We start from the raw sequence: 20,370 nt of genomic DNA on the forward strand, positions 1-20,370 counted from the left end.
ATCATTGCAGATCGAGGGACAAAGCTACTTTCTTGTCTCGAGTGCTCCGAGTTTGGGCTTGTGTGTTAAGGAATTCTCCAGAGACAAAGGGACAAACCACAAAGGTCTGGTGGCGATATATCCTCTAATTATGCTTCAACTTTTTTGCGGAGATTAAGGGGGGTGGAGGTGGCATCCATTTTAAGGCAGAATATCTGACATTATACCGAAAAACATTTTAGTCCCCTTAGGTCTACAGAATGTCAGTAACTTAGGCCACCATTCTTCCTATTCCTCTCACAACCCCCTTTCCTTTGCTCCCACAGGCCCGTCAGGTCAGCCTAGCATCCATTTCTCCCTACAGTCCATGGAGTTACCAACTAACAGCTCATACAATCATCTGGTGGCCTTCCTCACACTCGCGCTTACACCTGCGGACTTGAATCGCTTCCCTTTGCCCCTTGGCCTGGACAACGACACCAAAGGTGCTGTGAGCCATTTGTGTCCATCTTATAGCCTCATTTACTAAAATACATTGTGGGTACGATGTTTTATCCACAACAAAGAAATATTACGTTACCTGCTATGGAAATCCGAAGCCTGGTGTTGGCTTAGTGGTTAGGGTGCCGGCTTGGGATCCTTGGATCCTGGGTTCAAATCCCGGTGCTGTGAGCGATTTGTGTCCACTTTCCCCGCTGAATTAAAGCCAGGGGGGTTGACTCAGCCCATCATACTTCCAAGGTCGGCAAATTGAGCACCAGTTCACTGGTAATTCCCTGTGTGTCACAAGAGGCGACTAACAGGGTTGGCGGCAGGAAGGGCATCCGGCCATAAAACATTGCTTCAAAAAGGGGACCATGGTGCCGGAAAAAGGCCAACCCCTGCTCTGCGGGGAAAAATGGCCTCTAAAGGTGGATCTTCTTCTTCTGCTATGGAAATCCAATTCCCATTGTTCAAGTGGGTCACACACTGTGATTCAAGCACTGACCAAGTTGTACCAAATGTATATATTTTTTAAACTAGCAACGGTACCCGCCCTATGGGCGGGGCTTCAATTGGGAGGCCCAAATGAAAAGGTAAAATATCAGAAATTGAAGGCTTTTCTTATTTCAAACGATTCATATAAACATCCGTTAAATCATATCACACGCAAATCATCAAAATCTAAACAGTATCTTACTATAATTCACCAAATGGCCCACATTCCACACATCCACACAATCACGTGTATTGATGTTACGTGTGTGTGCCGTGCACGTGCCGTGTGTGTGGATGCTACATACGGGTGGGAGGCCAGAAGCAAACAGGCAATGCAGATACAGCGAATGCTAAAGCATGAAACCAATAAATTCCACATTCCTGTAGCACCTTCAGTCGCACGTCAAACATGGACAGCAAGTTTGTGAAGGACTTCCATGAAAAATGTACCCGTTCGCAAACAAACGGGTGAGTTCACGCATAGAAACATCGATCGTGGGACCGTGGCGAATCTGCATATGGCGATCCGCGAAGTTCACGCTTAGACAGTAGAAACCATCACGGCATTCCGTCATTCACCTGAACTCGATATCTCTTTTTTCATTCCAAACAACATAACTCCAATTAATCACAAAATAAACTTTTAACAACTTTGTTAATGTTTCCTTCATTGTAAAAACTACCAAATGAACAGTTAAAAGGATTTTGAGCCGATAGCTGTTACGGCCTTGGCAAGATCGATGGAGACGGCGATCTGTCAGCGTATTCACCGCCAAAATAGCTATGTGGAATTCTCTCATGTAGAGATTAGATGTCTTTGAACTTTTCCCGAGGTCATTATTTTCTTTTAATGATGTTTATATACGAATGATGTTTAATGATGTTTATATTGGTTTTGGGTCGTCCTTTCCGCATATCTCGTGGGATTGTAAGTTGGATAGATGGCCATTATGGCGGCAAGGGGGATGGAATTCTCTCAAGCAGGGATTCAACACCCACAACGGTGTCCGCCCTATGGGCGGGGCTTCAATTGGGAGGCCCAAATGAAAAGGTAAAATATCAGAAATTGAAGTCTTTTTTTTATTTTCAACGATTCAGATAAACATCCGTTAAATCATATCACACGCAAATCATCAAAATGTAGACAGTATCTTACTATAATTCACCAAATGTCCCACAGTGATCGATACACTATGATCGTGATGATCGTGATCGTGAATCGTGATTGATAATCGTGTTCACAATCGCTATGTCGTATGTACTCCCGATACGTGTTTCCGTCAGTTGAAATGGGTTAGAATTCTCCCAAGCAGGGATTCAACCCGTGTCCTTATAAAAGGTCTTTGTCCGAGGTCACCGAGTCCGATCGGTGCAGCTGTGCAGCGATTGGTGCACCCGTTTCTGCGGCACCCGGGAAAACAACATCGTCACAATGATAACAATGAACGTTATGTGAACGCGAATGTTATGCGGGAGTCCAAACCTGAGAATGCTGGAGACTTAAGCTGAAATTGGGAAAACGAAATAGCCTATTTTACTCCTGGAGATCCCAGGATTACCCACCCAAAATATCTTTGCGATCGGTTCAGCAGTTTTTACGGTACCTTCGAACAGACAAATGGACAGATAGACGGACGGACATTTGGTGAATTATAGTAAGATGGTACGTGCTGATTCCTTGCTTGACGCTCAGCATTTAAAAAGGATATAGCAAGGACAAACAACAACTAGTCAATGGCAAACCTCCCAGCATAACCCTTCAGCAGCACCAACGTTCTGTAAAGATTCTAGTACATCAACGTCATAAACGTTGGCACAGTACGGTGATGATTACCTGTCAAGGAAATCCGCATTTGACTGCATGAAAGATGGACGTGAAAGTGTACAAAATGAACTGCGTACTGCAAGATCTGCCACCACCTTCAACAACGCAACACTTCGAGGTATTTGAGGATCTCATTTCACCTGACCAAAAGTGTCCAAACTGTGTATCCGAAGCTGGAGAATACCTTGTAGGTGAATGTATCATTTTTACCATGTACCTACAAGGTGAGAAAATAGTCCAGGCCAAATTTGAAGCACGCGCATAATTTCACACAACTGATGTAGAAAATAAATAAAGGGGAGGCACCGATGAATACATATATGCACATTCATCATAAACAACTGTTAATCGATTAATATGTGAGGATTGTGTTGACCATGTAAAATGACTGAAGCCGATGGTAAATTCATATAAAACTGGTCGAAAGTTTTGCCATGGGGTAATATTGTTGGACTTTTACATCGACATTGATACTTACATTGGTGGGTTACAGAATTTGAAAATAGAATAGCATGCGGTGGAGCGCATACCTCCGCCAGACTGAACAGTTTACTTTTTATATCCCATGCATAGGCCGGATCTCTATCCGGACCTCAAACAAAATCGAAACGATTCTTCCTTGTCAAATACCCAACCTGTCCACCAAGTTCCGTCCGAATCTGTCCAACCTTTTTGAGACATTGTGCTATGCATCGTTTTTGTCCCTGTCTCTCAATGGTGAAAAATCATTTTTAAAATTATAGTATCTGGATTCCAATATACACCAAAATCGAATCATTTCGTTCTTGTCACACACCCAACCTGCCCACCATATTCTGTCCAAATCTCTTCATAACTTTTTGAGATATCCTGTTCACAGATAGACAACCAGACAGGCGTAAAAACATAACCTCCACCACCCTCTGTGGCAGAAGTAATAATATATATATATATATATATATATACAGGAAGTAATGTGTGTGTGTGTGTGTGTGTGTGTGTGTGTGTGTGTGTGTGTGTGTGTGTGTGTGTGTGTGTGTGTGTGTGTGTGTGTGTGTGTATGTGTGCATATACAGTGCATTCAGAAAGTATTCAGACCCCTTCACTTCTTGCACATTTTGTTATGTTGCAGCCTTATGCTGAAATCGTTTAAATTATTTTTTTCCCTCATCAATCTACACTCAATACCCCATCATGACAAAGAGAAAACAGGATTTTAGAAAGTTTTACAAATTTATTTTTTAAAAAAACTGAAATATCACATTTACATAAGTATTCAGACCCTTTGCTATGACTTTGCTTTGCTATGACACTTTAAATTTAGCTCAGGTACCTCCCATTTCTCTTGATCATCTTTGAGATGTTTCTACACCTTGATTGGAGTCCACCTGTGGTAAATTCAATTGATTGGACATGATTTGGAAAGGCACACACCTGTCTATATAAGGTCTCACAGCTGACAATGCATGTCAGAGCAAAAACCAAGCCATGAGGTCGAAGGAACTGCCTGCAGAGCTCAGAGACAGGATTGTGTCCAGGCACAGATCTGAGGAAGCCTACAGAAAAATGTCTGCTGCATTGAAGGTTCCCAAGAGTACAGTGGCCTCCATAATTCTTAAATGGAAGAAGTTTGGAACAACCAGGACTCTTCCTGGTACTCTTCCTGGACATATATACCTACATATGTATATATATATATATATATAACCTTATAAGGAACTTCAATGTAGGAAGCCGTAAGAGTTAGACCCATCAAAGCCTGCGCTGGTATTGCCAAGCTATGGTTGTTTGTTTGTGCTCTATCCTTTCAAATGCTGAGCGTCAAGGAAGGAAAGAGCATGTTCCAATTTAAAGTATTTGGTATGACTTGGCCGGGGTTCAAACCGCCGACATCCCAGACTCGGAGTGGATGCCCTAACCACTATGTCACCAAGTCCTGTTGAAGACGTACTTGCTTGGCTGTAAATATTTATCAAAATAAAACTTCACAGAACATGTGATGATATCAATGTTTGGGATCGGTTGATTCACTGGGTTGCTCTCCATAATTTGATTGTACAATCCATGTTAAAGGGATTCCAAAGTAAGCCATTGCTCCACATTCCTCTCATATTTAACACTTCAAGTCTCTTTACTCCCTAACATGATACACCAGTTACCACCGTGTTTAGTCCATGCCACGTCACTTGAGAAATGGTGTCTGACTGTCATGGTTCATTCATTTGTAGATTTCCATTTTACTTCTCACAGTACTGGTTGAGGTGGCTGACGTTGTCTGACAACCGTCTATATGCAAGTTTTAAATTTTCCGATGTGTTCGTGAGTAATTAATTGTGTTCACAGCTGTTTCTCTGAGCCTTTACCTTTCCTCCATGATACTAAATGTCTCTTCCAACTGGTGTTGGATGTTTGCCTTTCCTTGTTTCTTCCAAGCTGTTCGTAATTGTGCTGCTACCACAGCTTTACAGCTCCAAAGCATCACGTGACATGTCACATGATAAGTCTTGTTTGCATATATCCAGCTCGAGAGTGTGTTAAGTTCATTGCGGTGGGCAGATCCCACCATAATGGCCAGGGTTTTGCATGGTGTAATGTATGTGTGTATAATGTATGTGGTGTACATATTGATGGCGAGCCACTGACGAAGCAACCTTGGTGTGTGTATCTGCATAGCAGATGGAGGGCTGTTGGTCGAGCTGACTCCATTAGTTGCGATGACAGCGCGCATCGAGACTCAGAGTGGTGTGAATATTCCCGTCGAAGGTAAAGTCCAAATTTGCCTCCCACTGCCTGACGAACCCCAGCTTCAAATCGGGCAGGACGTTGCTTCCTGGAGCTATGACGACCAGCAGGGTGAGGATTATCTCGTTATGCGTGCATGGTTTCTGGATTTGCTCTGGCTCGTTGCGCAGTTTGTCCCAATTTCCAGCAGTGTGCTCCTGAATCCGTTGCCACTGCACGTGCACATCATTTTGTGCTCTGCGAACATTTTTGCAGTTTTATTGTCTTCGTAACTGATTGCACGGCTCCAAAGATTTTCGCAAGCTTCCACATCTCCAGTTATGTGAGACTGTTTCTGCCTCTCACATGAACATGGAGTGGGAAGTGTACGTCAGGACAAAACAGGGAAAACTGTTGTTTTTTTTCAAGCGACCTCACACTGTGTTGGAAATTCCAAACCTCTTGTTTTGCCACTCTTGTTCATTTTGTACTGAGAAAGGTAAACAAAAGCGCTGTCGCAATAATTTTACATCGTCCTAACTTTTCAAACATTGTATGAGACTTTGGTTGTTGTTTTTTCTTCTCAAAGTTAGCAGTTTATCGTGTGCTGTGTTTGTCGATTTAGGCTTTTAAACCTTGTCCTGCCATTGTTATGATCTTAGGAAAGAAAGGATACGACGAAGAAACTAACACGGTGCGTTGTATTTGAACCTGGGGTCACAGCGTGCGTTTCCTTTTAGGTTAATCCAGGGTAAGGTTTTCTTTACCGTGAAGATAATTTACAAATCATTCCGACACAGGCGCACAATGACCTACTTTGTTTGGGATCGTTTCTGATACTCGGCTAATAAAAGGCAATAACAGCAGGTGCACTACCAGGTTGTGGTATTTCATCAATGGTCTTGGTTGTTGAGACATGCAGGTGTCATTGATGGAGTGATCCAGAAGTATATGTACTAATAATATACCAGAATCAAAAGTGTCAGGTTTCCAACTGACTTCGTGTTTTTCTTTGTTTCGGATTTGAAATCTAGTTTTGTGGGTTTCACTCGGCCATGAGTGTGACGTCATTGCGGCTTACACTATGCTTGCTAGACATCATTGAAAGTCGAACTTTTTGTTGAGAAATTAATGGCTCAATGGATCATTGCTTATTCCTAAAATCACTTGCTTGCTCCACCTCTAGATAAACAAAACTGGCAGAAAGATTTTAATTGTGTTAAAAACAAGACCGAATGTTTAACAGCGGCGTAGCCGGGCTTGTTCGATAGCATGACCTGGGTGGAGATACCAGTTAGCAAATAATGTAAGTATTAAATTATTTTGAAGTACTCTATGTCTCTAAGCTGTCTGTCACCAAGGAAGTGAAGAGATTGCATTGAGACTGGTTTATTCTATATGTTTCGAGTCAACAATGAACCAACCATACACCGCTTCAATCCAGTACCTGTGCAGTCATGACAAAGGGATTGCAGAGTTATGATTATATTTGCCATATTATTAATATTAACGTTATTATTATTATTATTACAAAAACGATACTACTGTATTAAGAAACCTGGGCTAATTTGTCCGAAATGGCCTGAAGGTGAGGGATGAAGGCATGAAGCCTAAGGCCTATACGTATTGTGTCCTTGGAAGACCTGTAACACCTATGCTTTCGATATTTGATGGTCATTTTAACAATCGCTTTGTTTGTGTTTCACACTGAAAGAAAAATGTAAAGGAAGAGGATGGCGATTGTGATTTATGACAGGTTCGACGATATATTTGGCCTGAACGGCACATAAATCAAAATGGCGGTGTGTGGAGTCAGCTTTTGTATGCCGTAATATGACATCACAGACGGAATCACATCACATCACCCCTGTCATGTGACCAGATACTCAGCTCTGATTAGTGTACATTTGTGAAGGACATACATACATACGGGCAGACCAACACTGTTCTAGACGGCTTTGCCCTATGGGCTAAAATGGAGTTGATGGATGAGTCTACCAGAATCGGTGGTGTATTGGTTGGAGAGTCTGCTCTGAGTTTGGGGGGTTGCAAGTCTGAAGCACAGCTGAGTCATAACCAATACCTAAAAGGAATCTTCAATAACTTTCAGGGTACATGCTGCTTCCTTGTTTGCCACTAAGCATTTAAAGAGATAGAGCACATGCAAACAACCATAGGTTGGCAATCATCGTGCAGGCTTTGATGGGCTTAATGGCTTCCTTGTGCATTGAAGTTCCTTGTTAAGAAACTCGTAACCCCATGCTTTATGAGACGTAAAAATCGCACCCATGTCCAAAAGAAGCAAGTTACAGGAATTCCAGATGCTGCCAACTTTAGAACCCTTTAGAATTACCCTTTAGAACCCTTTATAATTACCCTTTAGAACCCCCTAGAATTGCCCTTTAGACCTAGAATTACCCTTTATAACCCTTGAGAATTACCCTTGAGAATTACCCTTTAGAACCCTTTAGAATTATCCTTTATAACCCTTTAGAATTACCCTTTAGAACCCTCTCAAATTACTCTTCAGAACCCTTTAGAATTACCCATTAGCCGAGGATTTTATTTGGACCGAGTCTTTCACAAACCGGCTTACCAGGCCTGAGGTGGCAATAACTTTCAGGGTGCTGACAATAACTCGTCTACCCTTCGCGAAAGACATAATGCGGTCTTTCTTATTTAACGTCCATCATCAACCATGTTCCTTTGAACTGCATGGGAAATAGCAAGGTGAGAGTTTATAGCTGGGCCAAGATTCTAACCCAGGCTAGATAGCTCAAAAGAAGTGTACATATAGCTCTGTGCAAAAGTCTTTCACACATTCAGGATTTACAATATACAGTGCATTCAGAAAGTATTCAGACCCCTTCACTTTTTTCACATTTTGTAATGTTGCAGCCTTATGCTGAAATCGTTTAAATTAACTTTTTCCTTCATCAATCTACACTCAATACCCCATAACGACAGAGAGAAAACAATTTTAGAAAGTTTTGCAGATTTATTTAAAAAAAAAAACTGAAATATCACATTTACATAAGTATTCAGACCCTTTGCTATGACACTTGAAATTTAGCTCAGGTGCCTCCCATTTCTCTTGATCATCTTTGAGATGTTTCTACACCTTGATTGGTGTCCACCTATGGTAAATCCAATTAACTGGACATGATTTGGAAAGGCACACACCTGTCGATATAAGGTCTCACAGCTGACAAAGCATATCAGAGCAAAAGCCAAGCCATGAGGTCGAAGGAACTGCCTGCAGAGCTCAGAGACAGGATTGTGTCGAGGCACAGATCTGGGGAAGCCTACAAAACAAATTCTGCTGCATTGAAGGTTCCCAAGAGCACAGTGACCTCCATAATTCATAAATGGAAGAAGTTTGGAACAACCAGGACTCTTCCTAGAGCTGGCCGCCCGGCCAAACTGAGCAATCGGGGGAGAAGGGCCTTGGTAAGAGAGGTGAGCAAGAACCCGATGGTCACTCTGGCTGAGCTCCAGAGATCCTGTGTGCAGATGGGAGAAACTTCCAGAAGGACATCCATCACTGCAACACTCCACCGATCTGGGCTTTATGGCAGAGTGGCCAGATGGAGGCAAACAGTTCAATCTCGGTTTCATCAGACCACAGAATCTTGTTTCTCACAGTCTGAGAGTCCTTTAGGTGCTTTTTTGCAAACTCCAAGCGGGCTTTCATGTGTCTTTCACTGAGGAGAGGCTTCCGTCTGCCCACTCTGCCATAAAGCCCAGATCGGTGGAGTGTTGCAGTGATGGTTGTCCTTCTGGAAGTTTCTCCCATTTCCACACAGGATCTCTGGAGCTCAGCCAGAGTGACCATCGGGTTCTTGATCACCTCTATTACCAAGGCCCTTCTCCCCCGATTGCTCAGTTTGGCCGGGCGGCCAGCTCTAGGAAGAGTCCTGGTTGTTCCAAACATCTTCCATTTAAGAATTATGGAGGCCACTGTGCTCTTGGGAACCTTCAATGCAGCAGAGATTTTTTTGTAGGCTGCCCCAGATCTGTGCCTCGACACAATCCTGTCTCTGAGCTCTGCAGGCAGTTCCTTCGCCCTCATGGCTTGGTTTTTGCTCTGACATGCATTGACAGCTGTGAGACCTTATATAGACAGGTGTGTGCCTTTCCAAATCATGTCCAATCAATTGAATTTACCACAGTTGGACTCCAATCAAGGTGTAGAAACATCTCAAAGATGATCAAGAGAAATGGGAGGCACCTGAGCTAAATTTCAAGTGTCATAGCAAAGGGTATGAATACTTATGTAAATGTGATATTTCAGTTTGTTTTTTTAAATAAATTTGCAAAACTTTCTAAAATCCTGTTTTCTCTCTGTCATTATGGGGTATTGAGTGTAGATTGATGAGGGAAAAAATGAATTTAAACGATTTCAGCATAAGGCTGCAACATAACAAAATGTGAAAAAAGTGAAGAGGTCTGAATACTTTCTGAATGCATTGTATGGATGTTATGAGCATCAACATTTCACTCAAAGCCTCCACTCGTGTTTTCTACTATTATAATAATGTCGACTGTTACTAATACAGCTTAGTTTGTGTGAGAAGAAACCAAACTTGTCATTTAGCAATCTTTCATTCACTTTCATCCAAATCTTCAAAAACCTGTGATGTGATCACAACTCAAAGTAAACAAGAAAAAGAGCAATCTAAGATTGCAAACCCTCGCCAGGATGTATTTTCAGTTGTTTTTAAGGCTTTTGTGTTAAAACAAATATGGCAGCCGAACCACGTGATCGATGACGTCATCATAAAAAAAAATTCTCCACCAATTTATGCTCAAGAAATTTTATCCTGATAGGATGAAGTTTTGTACTTGTCGGATTATGACGTCATAATGGAGGCACCTATGACATCATCATTAACATATTTTATTCACCATGGAGAGTTCTTTACAATGAGCCATGTCTCAGTTTTTTCTATTCAGCGCTTTCGGAGATATAGAGGTGCAAATGTTTACGATTTTTCCAAGATGGCGGCCAAACCACGTGACCTATGACGTCATAATTATCATCAAAAAATTATACAGGTGGAGTTGCACCTAGGCTTAAAATTTCCTGTTGATCGGACCAACGGTTGCAGAGAAAATCATATTTATTCTGTGCGGACAAACAGACAAACAAACAAACAAACAAACGGACTCAAATGCAATACCCTCTCCCCTGGCAAGGGTAACTATACATGAGCAGCTAATATTAAATGCTGTAATGTGAAATGCTGCAGTAGATTATTATGTGCTACTGAAATGCAGTAGCACATAATAATCCATCACATTTACCAATCAAATTTAATCGATGACATTGTCAGTTGTTCCTTGTCATTGAAGGGAAACCCAAACGCAAAAAAAAAAATTCTTCTGAAAACCATTGAAAATCATTAATCACCGTCTAATTTGAAGGGGGAAAAACTTGAATTTTTTTTTTTACCAATCACAATGTGTCGAAAATATCCCTTGAGTGTCGACTATCAATTTCGCCAGTGACGTCACACTATGAAATCACCATCCGAATGGCGGTTTACATAGAGAAACAGTGCATGTCGAGCTCGGATTCCGATACTGATTCCACGGTCTTTTTTATTTTTTGTGTACAAGATCAAGTACGAGCTAACATTTAATCACAAATTTTTTTTTTTTTAACGGACACATGAAACATATAATAAAGGCCTGAATGTTACAGTTTCGAGAGACGGCTGTTTCTTCCGCTTAATTGTGGGGGCGTAAAACCACAAGCGGATAACCACATCCTCTCTCAATCTTAAATATCCTCTCAATCATGGTGGATCTAGCCACCTCTGTTGTTTCATAACATTGCTCTGTAAAATGGTCCAAGCACAAAAGCGAATATTTTGTAGGCCTGATCCACGCTCAGGTATTTCGGACAAACCTCGTCCAATTTCTGGCAACTCTCGGATCTTTCGGCCATTGTTGTAACATGAAACCGTCTCGGTTTGTATTACTACAAACACCAAGGATGCATCGACCTGGCATATTTGTAGAAATTCAAACATTATTCGCTGTTTGAGTTCAATCGTACCCCGATGTAATCCGTAGACAGTACAGATTTGGCAGTCGATTCCTGGTGCGGTCATGGCTAATTGCGAAGAACGAGATATCGACTTTTAATCGCAAAATTACCCACTTTATAAATCAGAAATTGGAAAAATACACATCATATGTATCTATTTTGTAAGGTATCAAGGGATAGATTAGCGTCAAGGTGGTCTGAGTGTTCGGGTTCCCCTTTAGCATCTGTTGTTCTTCTCGACACATCTATAAAGGTAAAAGCCCACATTTCGTACTGCAGAACACAGATTTCTCAGGATTAACCATTAGCTTGAAACAAAACGCCTAAAATTTCAGTGAAAGATGTCACCATGGAATTGTATTTCTGCATAAATAAGGAACAAGTACAAAAAGTTTTAATTTAAAAAAAGCCGCGTCGATGTTACACAATGCCTAGATGCAGCTGTGCCTATAACGTCGATGTTATAGGCACAGGACATTCCTATTGATTCGATTACTTGATGTTATTTTTGTGCAAAGTGAAAATATATCTCGGCAATTTCCCGTGTGTGGCGACGAATTCTTAATATATCTCGGCATTTTCCCGTCTGTTATTTCAGGCGGTGTATGACTGACCATGCCGCGATTTAAAATATATATATCTCGGCAATTTCCTGTGTGTGGCGACACGTGAACGAAGCTATGCTCCTCTCTCCACATTATTGTGACGACGTATAAATTAAATATTTCATCGTGACGATTGTCATCAAATGGACGAATTTTTAATATATCTCGGCATTTTCCCGTCTGTTATTTCGGGCGGTGTATGACTGACCATGCCGCGATTTAAAAAAAAAATATCTCAATGGACTTGAAGTTACAGGCCTTTGAGAATTCATTTCGTTCTATAAAGGGCAACTTTCATCGGATTTTCTTCCCGTTTTTTTTCAACCGAGTCTAAAACTATGTTAGCGACTGTGAAAAATGAAATGATATATCGAATTTGATTTGAAATAAAACTGTGTGAGAGAGGAAGACACCACGGGCCTACAAAACAGGCCTCAAAGCTATGCGAGTTAATAAAATGGTGGATATTTGTTTATATGAAGGCTCTCCCAGAATGGGTGGAGCTATGGTTCCCAGAATGGGTGGAGCTTTGAGGTTTTGTCTTCTCTGCAAGAACAAGAAGAAGAACAAGAAGAAGAACAACAACAACAACAACAGCAGAGGGCACTCTATGAGCAGCGTCTGCGACGCGGCTAAAAACATGAAGTGACATAATTCGCATCACTTGATTTTCAAGGTATGGTGTGCGAAGCACAACCAACAAGTACAGAGAAACATCATTTATAATTGGCAGACGCAGGACTGAAAGACCAAAAAAGCAAACAAGGATGAGCAATACGTGAAGATAATATCCTTACAGAAGAGGAAGAAGACCAGCATTCAATTGATCACTGAACTGGCAGAAGGCTCAGGTGTTGTTGTCCATCCATCAACAGTACGAAGGTCACCAGGCCTTAAAGGACGTGTTGCAGTAAGAAAGCCTGTTAAGAAAGGGGAACAAGATGCTAAAATATCCACAATAACATAGAAATTGGACTATGGAACAATGACCAAAGGTGTTTTGGACAGACGAGACAAAGTTTAAGTTATTTAGGCCGAATCAAAGACAGTATGTGATATGACAAAAAATTGAAACTCTTAAAGAGCCTTGCTTGAAGCAAACAATTAAGCATGGAGGACGTTCCATTCAGGTATAGGGGTGCAATATCCTCAAGGGGTGTTTGAAAATTGATGGTATGTTGACCGCAGCAAGGTCCAACCATATTTATAATCCACTATTCCATCTCCAGTGGTGCAAGACGTATTGGTGCAAACTTCGTCTTACTGCATGTTCGCAGAAGAAAGGAAGTTTGAGTCCTTTAACACATGGAACAGCCCTCTCAAAGCCCAGATCTCAATATCATTGAAGTGGTAAAGGACTATTTGGACAAAGAAAAAGTAAAAAAAAAGAAAAAAAAAAGAATCCCAGCAACTTCGATGATCTTTGGAACGTCTTGGAAATTGTGTGGAACACCATTCCCAAAGTGTTTATAACAAAATATTAGAAAGCCTTTTGAGAAGAATCTCAATGGTTTTGAAGGAAAAGGATACATACTCGCGATTAGTTTATATCAAGGTATATTGTGTGTACTAGCGTGACTCGGCGCGCTCCGCACGCCTCACCACACCTCGTTTCAGAGGGAGAGGCATCTTTGACCATTTCGGTGTCTCTTGGGTCTTTTGGGTCTTCATGGTGTTTTGGGTCTTCAGGGCCATTTGGGTCTTCAGGGCCATTTGGGTCTTCAGGGTTTTTTGGAATCCTCTGACATTTTAAGGGTATTTTTGGATCTTTAGGGTGTTTGGGTATTCGGGGTCTTCAGGGGCTTTTGGGTCTTAAGGGTCTTTTGTTTCCTCTGGGTCTTTAAGAGTCTTTGGGGTATTTTGTTTATTCGGGGTATTTTGGGTCTAAAGGGTCTTTGGGGTCTTCGGGATGTTTTGGGTATTCGGGGTGTTTTGGGTATTCGGGGTGTTTTGGGTCTTTGGGGGTATTTTGGGTCTTCGGGGTCTTTTGGGTCTTTTGAGTCTTCAGGGTCTTTCGTGGTCTTTTGAGTCTTTGGGGTCTTTTGGGTTTTCGGGGCCATTTGGGTCTTCAGGGTCTTTAAGGGTCTTTGTGGTCTTCAGGGTGTTTTGGGTCTTCAGGGTGTTTTGGGTCTTTGGGGTGTTTTGGGTCTTTGGGGTCCGAAAAGTCCGAAAAGTTTGGGGTCTTTGGGGTCTTTGGGGTGTTTTGGGTATTCGGTGTGTTCTGGGTCTTTGGTGTGTTTTGGGTCCTTGGTGTGTTTTGGGTCTTCGGTGTGTTTTGGGTCTTCGGCATAATTTTGGGTCTTCGGAGTCTTTTGGTTCTTTGGGGACATTTGGGTCTTCAGGGTCTTTTTGAGCCTCTGGGCCTTCAAGGGTATTTTGGGTCTTTGGGTGTTTTGGTCTTCGGGGTCTTCAGGGTATTTTAGGGTATTTTGGGGCTTCAGGGGTCTTGGTCGTCAAAGGTCTGAGGGATCTCAGCAGTCTAAACGTAATTTAGAGGGTTAATTAAGAGGGTGGTTATTAGTCCCCTACCGGTGTACACCGGAGGGGACTATAGGTTTGCAATCCGTCCCTCCGTCTGTCCGTCCGTCACGCAAAGAACAGCTTTCCGGACTTTTTTTCTAAACTCTCAATGCTAATGATTTCAAACTTGGTACATGGTTTCCTCATGATAAGGTACAGATCAAGTTCGAACTTCACGACGTTTCGATCATTTTTGACAAAGTTATGGCACTTTGAACTTTGGTAATTTCCCCAACAGTTTTCCGGACTATAATTTGGAGTGCGGTAAGTCAAAGCTGTTAATATTCCTTGTTATAACTCCAATTTACATTCTGTTTCCACTTTTAGTGAGAAGTAGGGGTCTGTGCAACCATTCATAAACTTCATTTGGTGCAAATTGGATAATTTTTAGCCGAGTTACCTGAGACCGTGAGTTTGTAATTATATAATTCACACAGTGCAATACGTGCAGGTTGCCCCAACAGTTTTCCGGACGACAGACTGCCGGTAGGGGACATGTATTGCAGCGCAATACTCAGAATGCTTGTTTTATTTGAAGGAGAAGAAGACGTTTTCGTCCCATATAAACATAACGACAAAACCAGATGTATATATATTTATTTTTTTTGTATACTGAATCGAGGCTCGTGAAAGAGCTAACATTTATTTCACAAACAAATCAACCAGACAAACAAAATATATGAAAAGAGGGAGCGGAAGACAAGATGGGGAGAGAAGGGAAAGCACACAAACACAACATTTGAGAGCAGGGAGATGTGTGGGAGGGAGAGGGCTTGGGAGGAGGAGGCGTGGGAAGGGTGGGGGGTGGGAGAAGTATAAAACACAAGGACACCAAGGACTTCCAGTACAGAAGTTGGTATTTCAAAAAAGTGGATTTGGGGTGAAATTAGCGGGGGAAGAAAAGATCAAGGTTTTGGATGGGGGGAGATCAGAGATGGTGGTGAACAGCTGTTTTAAAGACCTGGAGGGTGGAGTGGGATTGAAGAGAGTGGGGGAGTTTGTTCCAGAGGCAGGAGAAAAGAGGAATGAAGGAGTGAAGGTGAGCAGAGAGTCTTGATTTTGGCAGTCTAACCATAAGAGGGTTGCAGGCAGATCTTGTGCGACCTGAAGGAATATTTGGGGAACAGAGCCCAGAGAGAGCTGGGGGGCAAGGCCAGAGAGGAGTCGGTAGAAGACGGAAAGACCACCAACCTGCCTGCAGTGAGTGAGTGAAAGGCCCTTGGAGTTAGCTTCATCGCAGGAGATTCCAATGATTCTGAACGCTTTGGTTTCAACAGCGGGAAGATGAGCTAGGTGTGAGACAGGAGCACCAGCCCAGAGGGGAGAGCAGTATTCCATTGAGCTGCAGATGAAAGCCTTGTATGTGGTGAGGAGCTCAGGTGTGCCAAGGAAGGACTTCGCATGACGGAGGATGCCCAGTCGGCGACTGGCTTTGGAGGCCAGATTTTAAATGTGGTTTTCCCAGGAAAGATCATGGCAGATAGTGAGACCCAAAAGCTTGAGTGACAGAACTTCTTGGAGAGGATTATTCAGAAAGTGGATGGGAGGGTTGTCCAGTCGGTCTTTTCGGAGAGACATCGTAAGAGTGTGAGATTTGTCAGGATTGAAAGACATGGTCCACTTGTTTGCCCAGTCTGTGATTTTGTCCAGGTCTGCAGAGAGTGAGGAGCTGCAGACTGCCGATCTGAGGGATGAGGAATGGAGCGACAGAGTGTAGTGTCATCAGCAAAGAGATAGAGAGGATTTTCAAGAGAGTCAGAGAGATCATTGATGAAGACCAGAAAAAGCACAGGGCCCAGAACACTGCCTTGGGGAACTCCAGCCTGAACAGGAAGAGGAGATGAGAGAAACCCATTCAGGGCCACACGTTGACTATGACTAGAGAGGAAATCCACCAGCCATGCGTGGAGATTTCCATGGATACCAAAGGAGGAGAGTTTGGTGAGCAGAGCGGGGTGCCAGACCGTATCGAAGGCATGAGATATGTCAAGGGAGACAGCTCTAATTTCCTGTTTGGCATTGAGGACCTCCATCCATTGTTGAGAAAGCAGAAGCGGCATGTCCAGAGTAGAGTGACAAGGTCTGAAACCAAATTCATGATCAGAGATCAAGCCATTGGAGAAGAGGAAAGATTTCATATCTGAAGCAATGATGGATTCCATGACTTTGCTGATAATTGGGAGAAGGCTGATTGGTCTGTAGTTGCTAGGATCTGTTTTTGCACCTTTTTTGTGCAAAGCGGTGATGTTGGCTGATTTCCAAGCAGATGGCAGATGACCTTGAGCAAAAGAGAGGGTGAAGATAACAGAGAGAGGGAGTGAAAGAGCGGAAGAACAGGATTTTAGGACCCATGGGCTGATGCCGTCAGGCCAATTCCAGTTGCAGAATCAGAGTCTAGGGTTGACAGAAACTTTTCCACCTTGTCAGGAGGAAAGGACCCAGAGTCCAGGAGCAGCTGGGTACGACTGGGTACGGTGGGTACAGAGAGGGATGGGTTTGGGACACAAGATTTAGAGGCAAACACAGAGTTGAGGCATTCAGCTTTTTCACGTGCGGAGTCAGCCGTGTAGCCGTTTGAGGTGAGGGAGGGGATGGAGGGGGAACAAACACCAGAAACAGATTTGACCAGACGCCACCAGGATTTGGAAGAGGGGGACAGATAAGAGAGTTCGGTCTTGAGAACGGAGAGATATTGTTTACTGGCTCTCCTGAGGGTGGACACACACTTGTTTCGGGCTTTGTGAAAGGAAATGAGATTTCCTTCCGTTGGATTTGCTTTCCAGGAGACGAAAGCAAGTTGTTTCTGGGCAACAGCCTCACCACAAGAATCCATGTACCATGGAGGGTTGGAAGGGTATGACAACTGAAGACGAGATGGGATAAATCTGTGCATGAGTGAGAGAGCAATTTACTTTGGAAGAATTCCCAGGATGAGTTGATGTCAGAGGCGGTAGAGATAGGAGCCCAGTCCAGATGATTGATGGCTGCTTGAAGACCGTGCCAGTTGGCCTGAGTGAAATGCCAGACTCGTCGACGCTGAGGAGGCTCTCTGAGAATGGTCAGAGAGATGTCCACTTTAACAAGCACATCATCAGATGAGCCGATTGGAGCAGAAGAAGAGCAGCAGACATTTTCAGGGAAGTTAGTCATAACCAAGTCCAGAAGAGAAGATGCTCCGTTGACTGAGATCCGGGTCGGGAAATTGACAGATTGTGTCAGTCCCAGTGAGTCGCAGAAGTCCTTTGCTGAAGAGCCATGGCTGGTGAGAGAGGTAACCACACCCAGCCAACTGGCATGGTGACAATTGAAATCACCACATATGAGGAAGAGAGAGTTGGGGTGGGTCGATAGAAGTTGGTCCATATTATCAGGCAGCGAGATGTAGATGGAGTCATCACTGTTTGGTGGACGGTACAACACACATATGAACAAAAGTTGGGAGCGAAGGGGAAGCCGTAGCCAAAGGTATTCCTGGGGGTGAGGTGGAGAGAGGGCAGTGCAGGGCGAGTGAGGAAGAGAGTTATTTTTTATAAAGATAGCAACCCCACATCCAGGACGAGGCTCAGGTCTATCATACCGGAGGAGGGAGTAACCTGGGAGAGATACCAAGGAATCAGAGACATCATGAAGGATGAAAATTTCTGTTCATCAGATCACGTCTGGTTTGTCAGAAGCAACCTGTATGGAGAGATCAGTCAAGTTTGAGCGAAGGCCCCTGATGTTTGAGGTCCATACCGTTAATGAAGAGGAAGGGGGAGCATCGGATACAGAACAGGGTGGGGGGGGGAGGGGTAGGGTAAGATGTGGAAGAGGAGGAAGAGGTAGGGAGAGCTGTTGAAGGTGTGTCAGAGATTTCAGAATAGCTTGGAGAAAGGGACGAATGGGGCGGACAAAAGGTTTGATGGTGAATGGGTGAGGCACAGTGAGGTGTTATTTGAGGAGGGGGAAGAGCGAGGCAGAAGGTTGGGGGAGCTGAAGGTGAAAGTTGGAAGCAGGAAGAAGCGGGGAGGACGCTTTGAGGAGGAGGGGTGAGAGGGGAGTCTAGGAGGGGAGGAGCGAGGGAGAGTCTCAGAGGGGAGGGGTGTGGGGGGAGTTTAGGAGGGAAGGGGCAAGGGGGGAGATTTGAAAGGGATGGGTGATGGGGAAGATTTGGAGGGGAGGGGCAAGGGGGAAGATTTGAAAGAGATGGGTGATGGGGAAGATTTGGAGGGGAGGGGAAAGGGGGTAGATTTGGAGGGGAGGGGTGATGGGGAAGTTTTGGAGGGGAGGGGTGATGGGGAAGTTTTGGAGGGAAGGGGTGATGGGGAAGATTTGGAGGTGAGGAGCAAGGGGGAAGATTTGAAAGGGATGGGTAATGGGGAAGATTTGGAAGGGAGGGGCAAGGGGGAATATTTGAAAGAGTTGGGTGATGGGGAAGATTTGGAGTGGAGGGGCAAGGGGGTAGATTTGGAGGGGAGGGGTGATGGGGAAGTTTTGGAGGGGAGGGGTGATGGGGAAGTTTTGGATTGAAGGGGCGATGGGGAAGATTTGGAGGGGAGGGGCAAGAGGGAAGATTTGAAATGGATGGGTGATGGGGAAGATTTGGAGGGGAGGGGCAAGGGGGAATATTTGAAAGAGATGGGTGATTGGGAAGATTTGGACAGGAGGCGCAAGGGGGTAGATTTGGAGGGGAGGGGTGATGGGGAAGTTTTGGAAGGGAGGGGTGATGGGGAAGTTTTGGAGGGAAGGGGTGATGGGGAAGATTTGGAGGGGAGGGGTGAGATTGGATTTTGAAAAGGGTACGATTAATGGGAAACGAACATTTATTGCAAAATGAGTTTCTTGAGACCTTCGAGTCAAAAATACATTTGAGGACGCTGAAGGAGGGGTGGAGTGCAGGAGAGTTTCGGGAATGTAGAAAAAAGGAACTGGAAGAGATGGCATTTTTTTTTGGAATGAATAGATTTGGTGAGCAAATGTTTGCTCTATTATAATAAAGATATATTTATATATAGATATATATTTGGTTATTAGTCCCCTACCGGTGTACACCGGAGGGGACTATAGGTTTGCACGCCGTCCCGCCGTCTGTCCGTCTGTCAGTCTGTCAGTCTGTCAGTCTGTCAGTCCGTCACGCAAAGAACAGCTTTCCGGACTTTTTTTCTAAACGCTTAATGCTAATGATTTCAAACTTGGCGCATGGCTTCCTCATGATAAGTTACAGATCAAGTTTCAAACTTTACGACGTTTCGATAATTTTTGACAAAGTTATGGCACTTTGAACTTTGGTAATTCTGATAATTCTGATGATCCTTAACACAGTGCCATTTTAAGTTTTAATTTCCTTTAAAAAACATTTTCTTCACAATAATTGGACCGATTGAGGTCAAATTTTCACCGTAGGAGGGACTCGATCTGTGGAATATTTTAATGGTAATTATGATGTCACATTTCACGTGGTTTGGCCACCATATTGTTTTTCGTGAAAACACGAAAACCCCTTTTCTCTGCAACGGCTGAACAGATCGAGGCCAAACTTTGCAGGCAGAATCGCATACCCATGACGAACAAAAATGTCAGCGAGCATGACGTCATGCATCACATGGTTTCAGAGTTATGACGTTTTTAAGCATGAACCTTTAAAACTGAGCCCCTCCTTCATTTTTGATCCAATCGAGGGGAAACTTCACAGATCTGTTGAGCATGTCAGTCTACTAAAATGTCCTTTT

General features: G+C 43.4%; 1 protein-coding gene across 4 annotated transcripts in view; it reads left to right on the forward strand.

The window, feature by feature from the left end:
• FAM171A1 (family with sequence similarity 171 member A1) overlaps positions 1-20,370 on the forward strand; it is a 75,987-nt gene that overhangs the window by 15,381 nt on the left and 40,236 nt on the right. For 2 of the 4 annotated variants that reach the window (XM_068121016.2, XM_078780507.1), the window contains exons 4-5: positions 306-464; positions 5,438-5,614. In XM_068121016.2, the coding sequence (XP_067977117.2) occupies positions 306-464; positions 5,438-5,614 (336 nt within the window). Of the gene's footprint in view, positions 1-305; positions 465-5,434; positions 5,615-20,370 lie in introns of all 4 variants that reach the window. The other 2 variants (XM_068121015.2, XM_068121017.2) reach the window with 1 other exon arrangement.

This window comes from Myxine glutinosa, chromosome 6 (assembly GCF_964187855.1).
Source record: "Myxine glutinosa chromosome 6, kmMyxGlut1.1, whole genome shotgun sequence".
Taxonomy (NCBI): Eukaryota; Metazoa; Chordata; class Myxini; order Myxiniformes; family Myxinidae; genus Myxine; species Myxine glutinosa.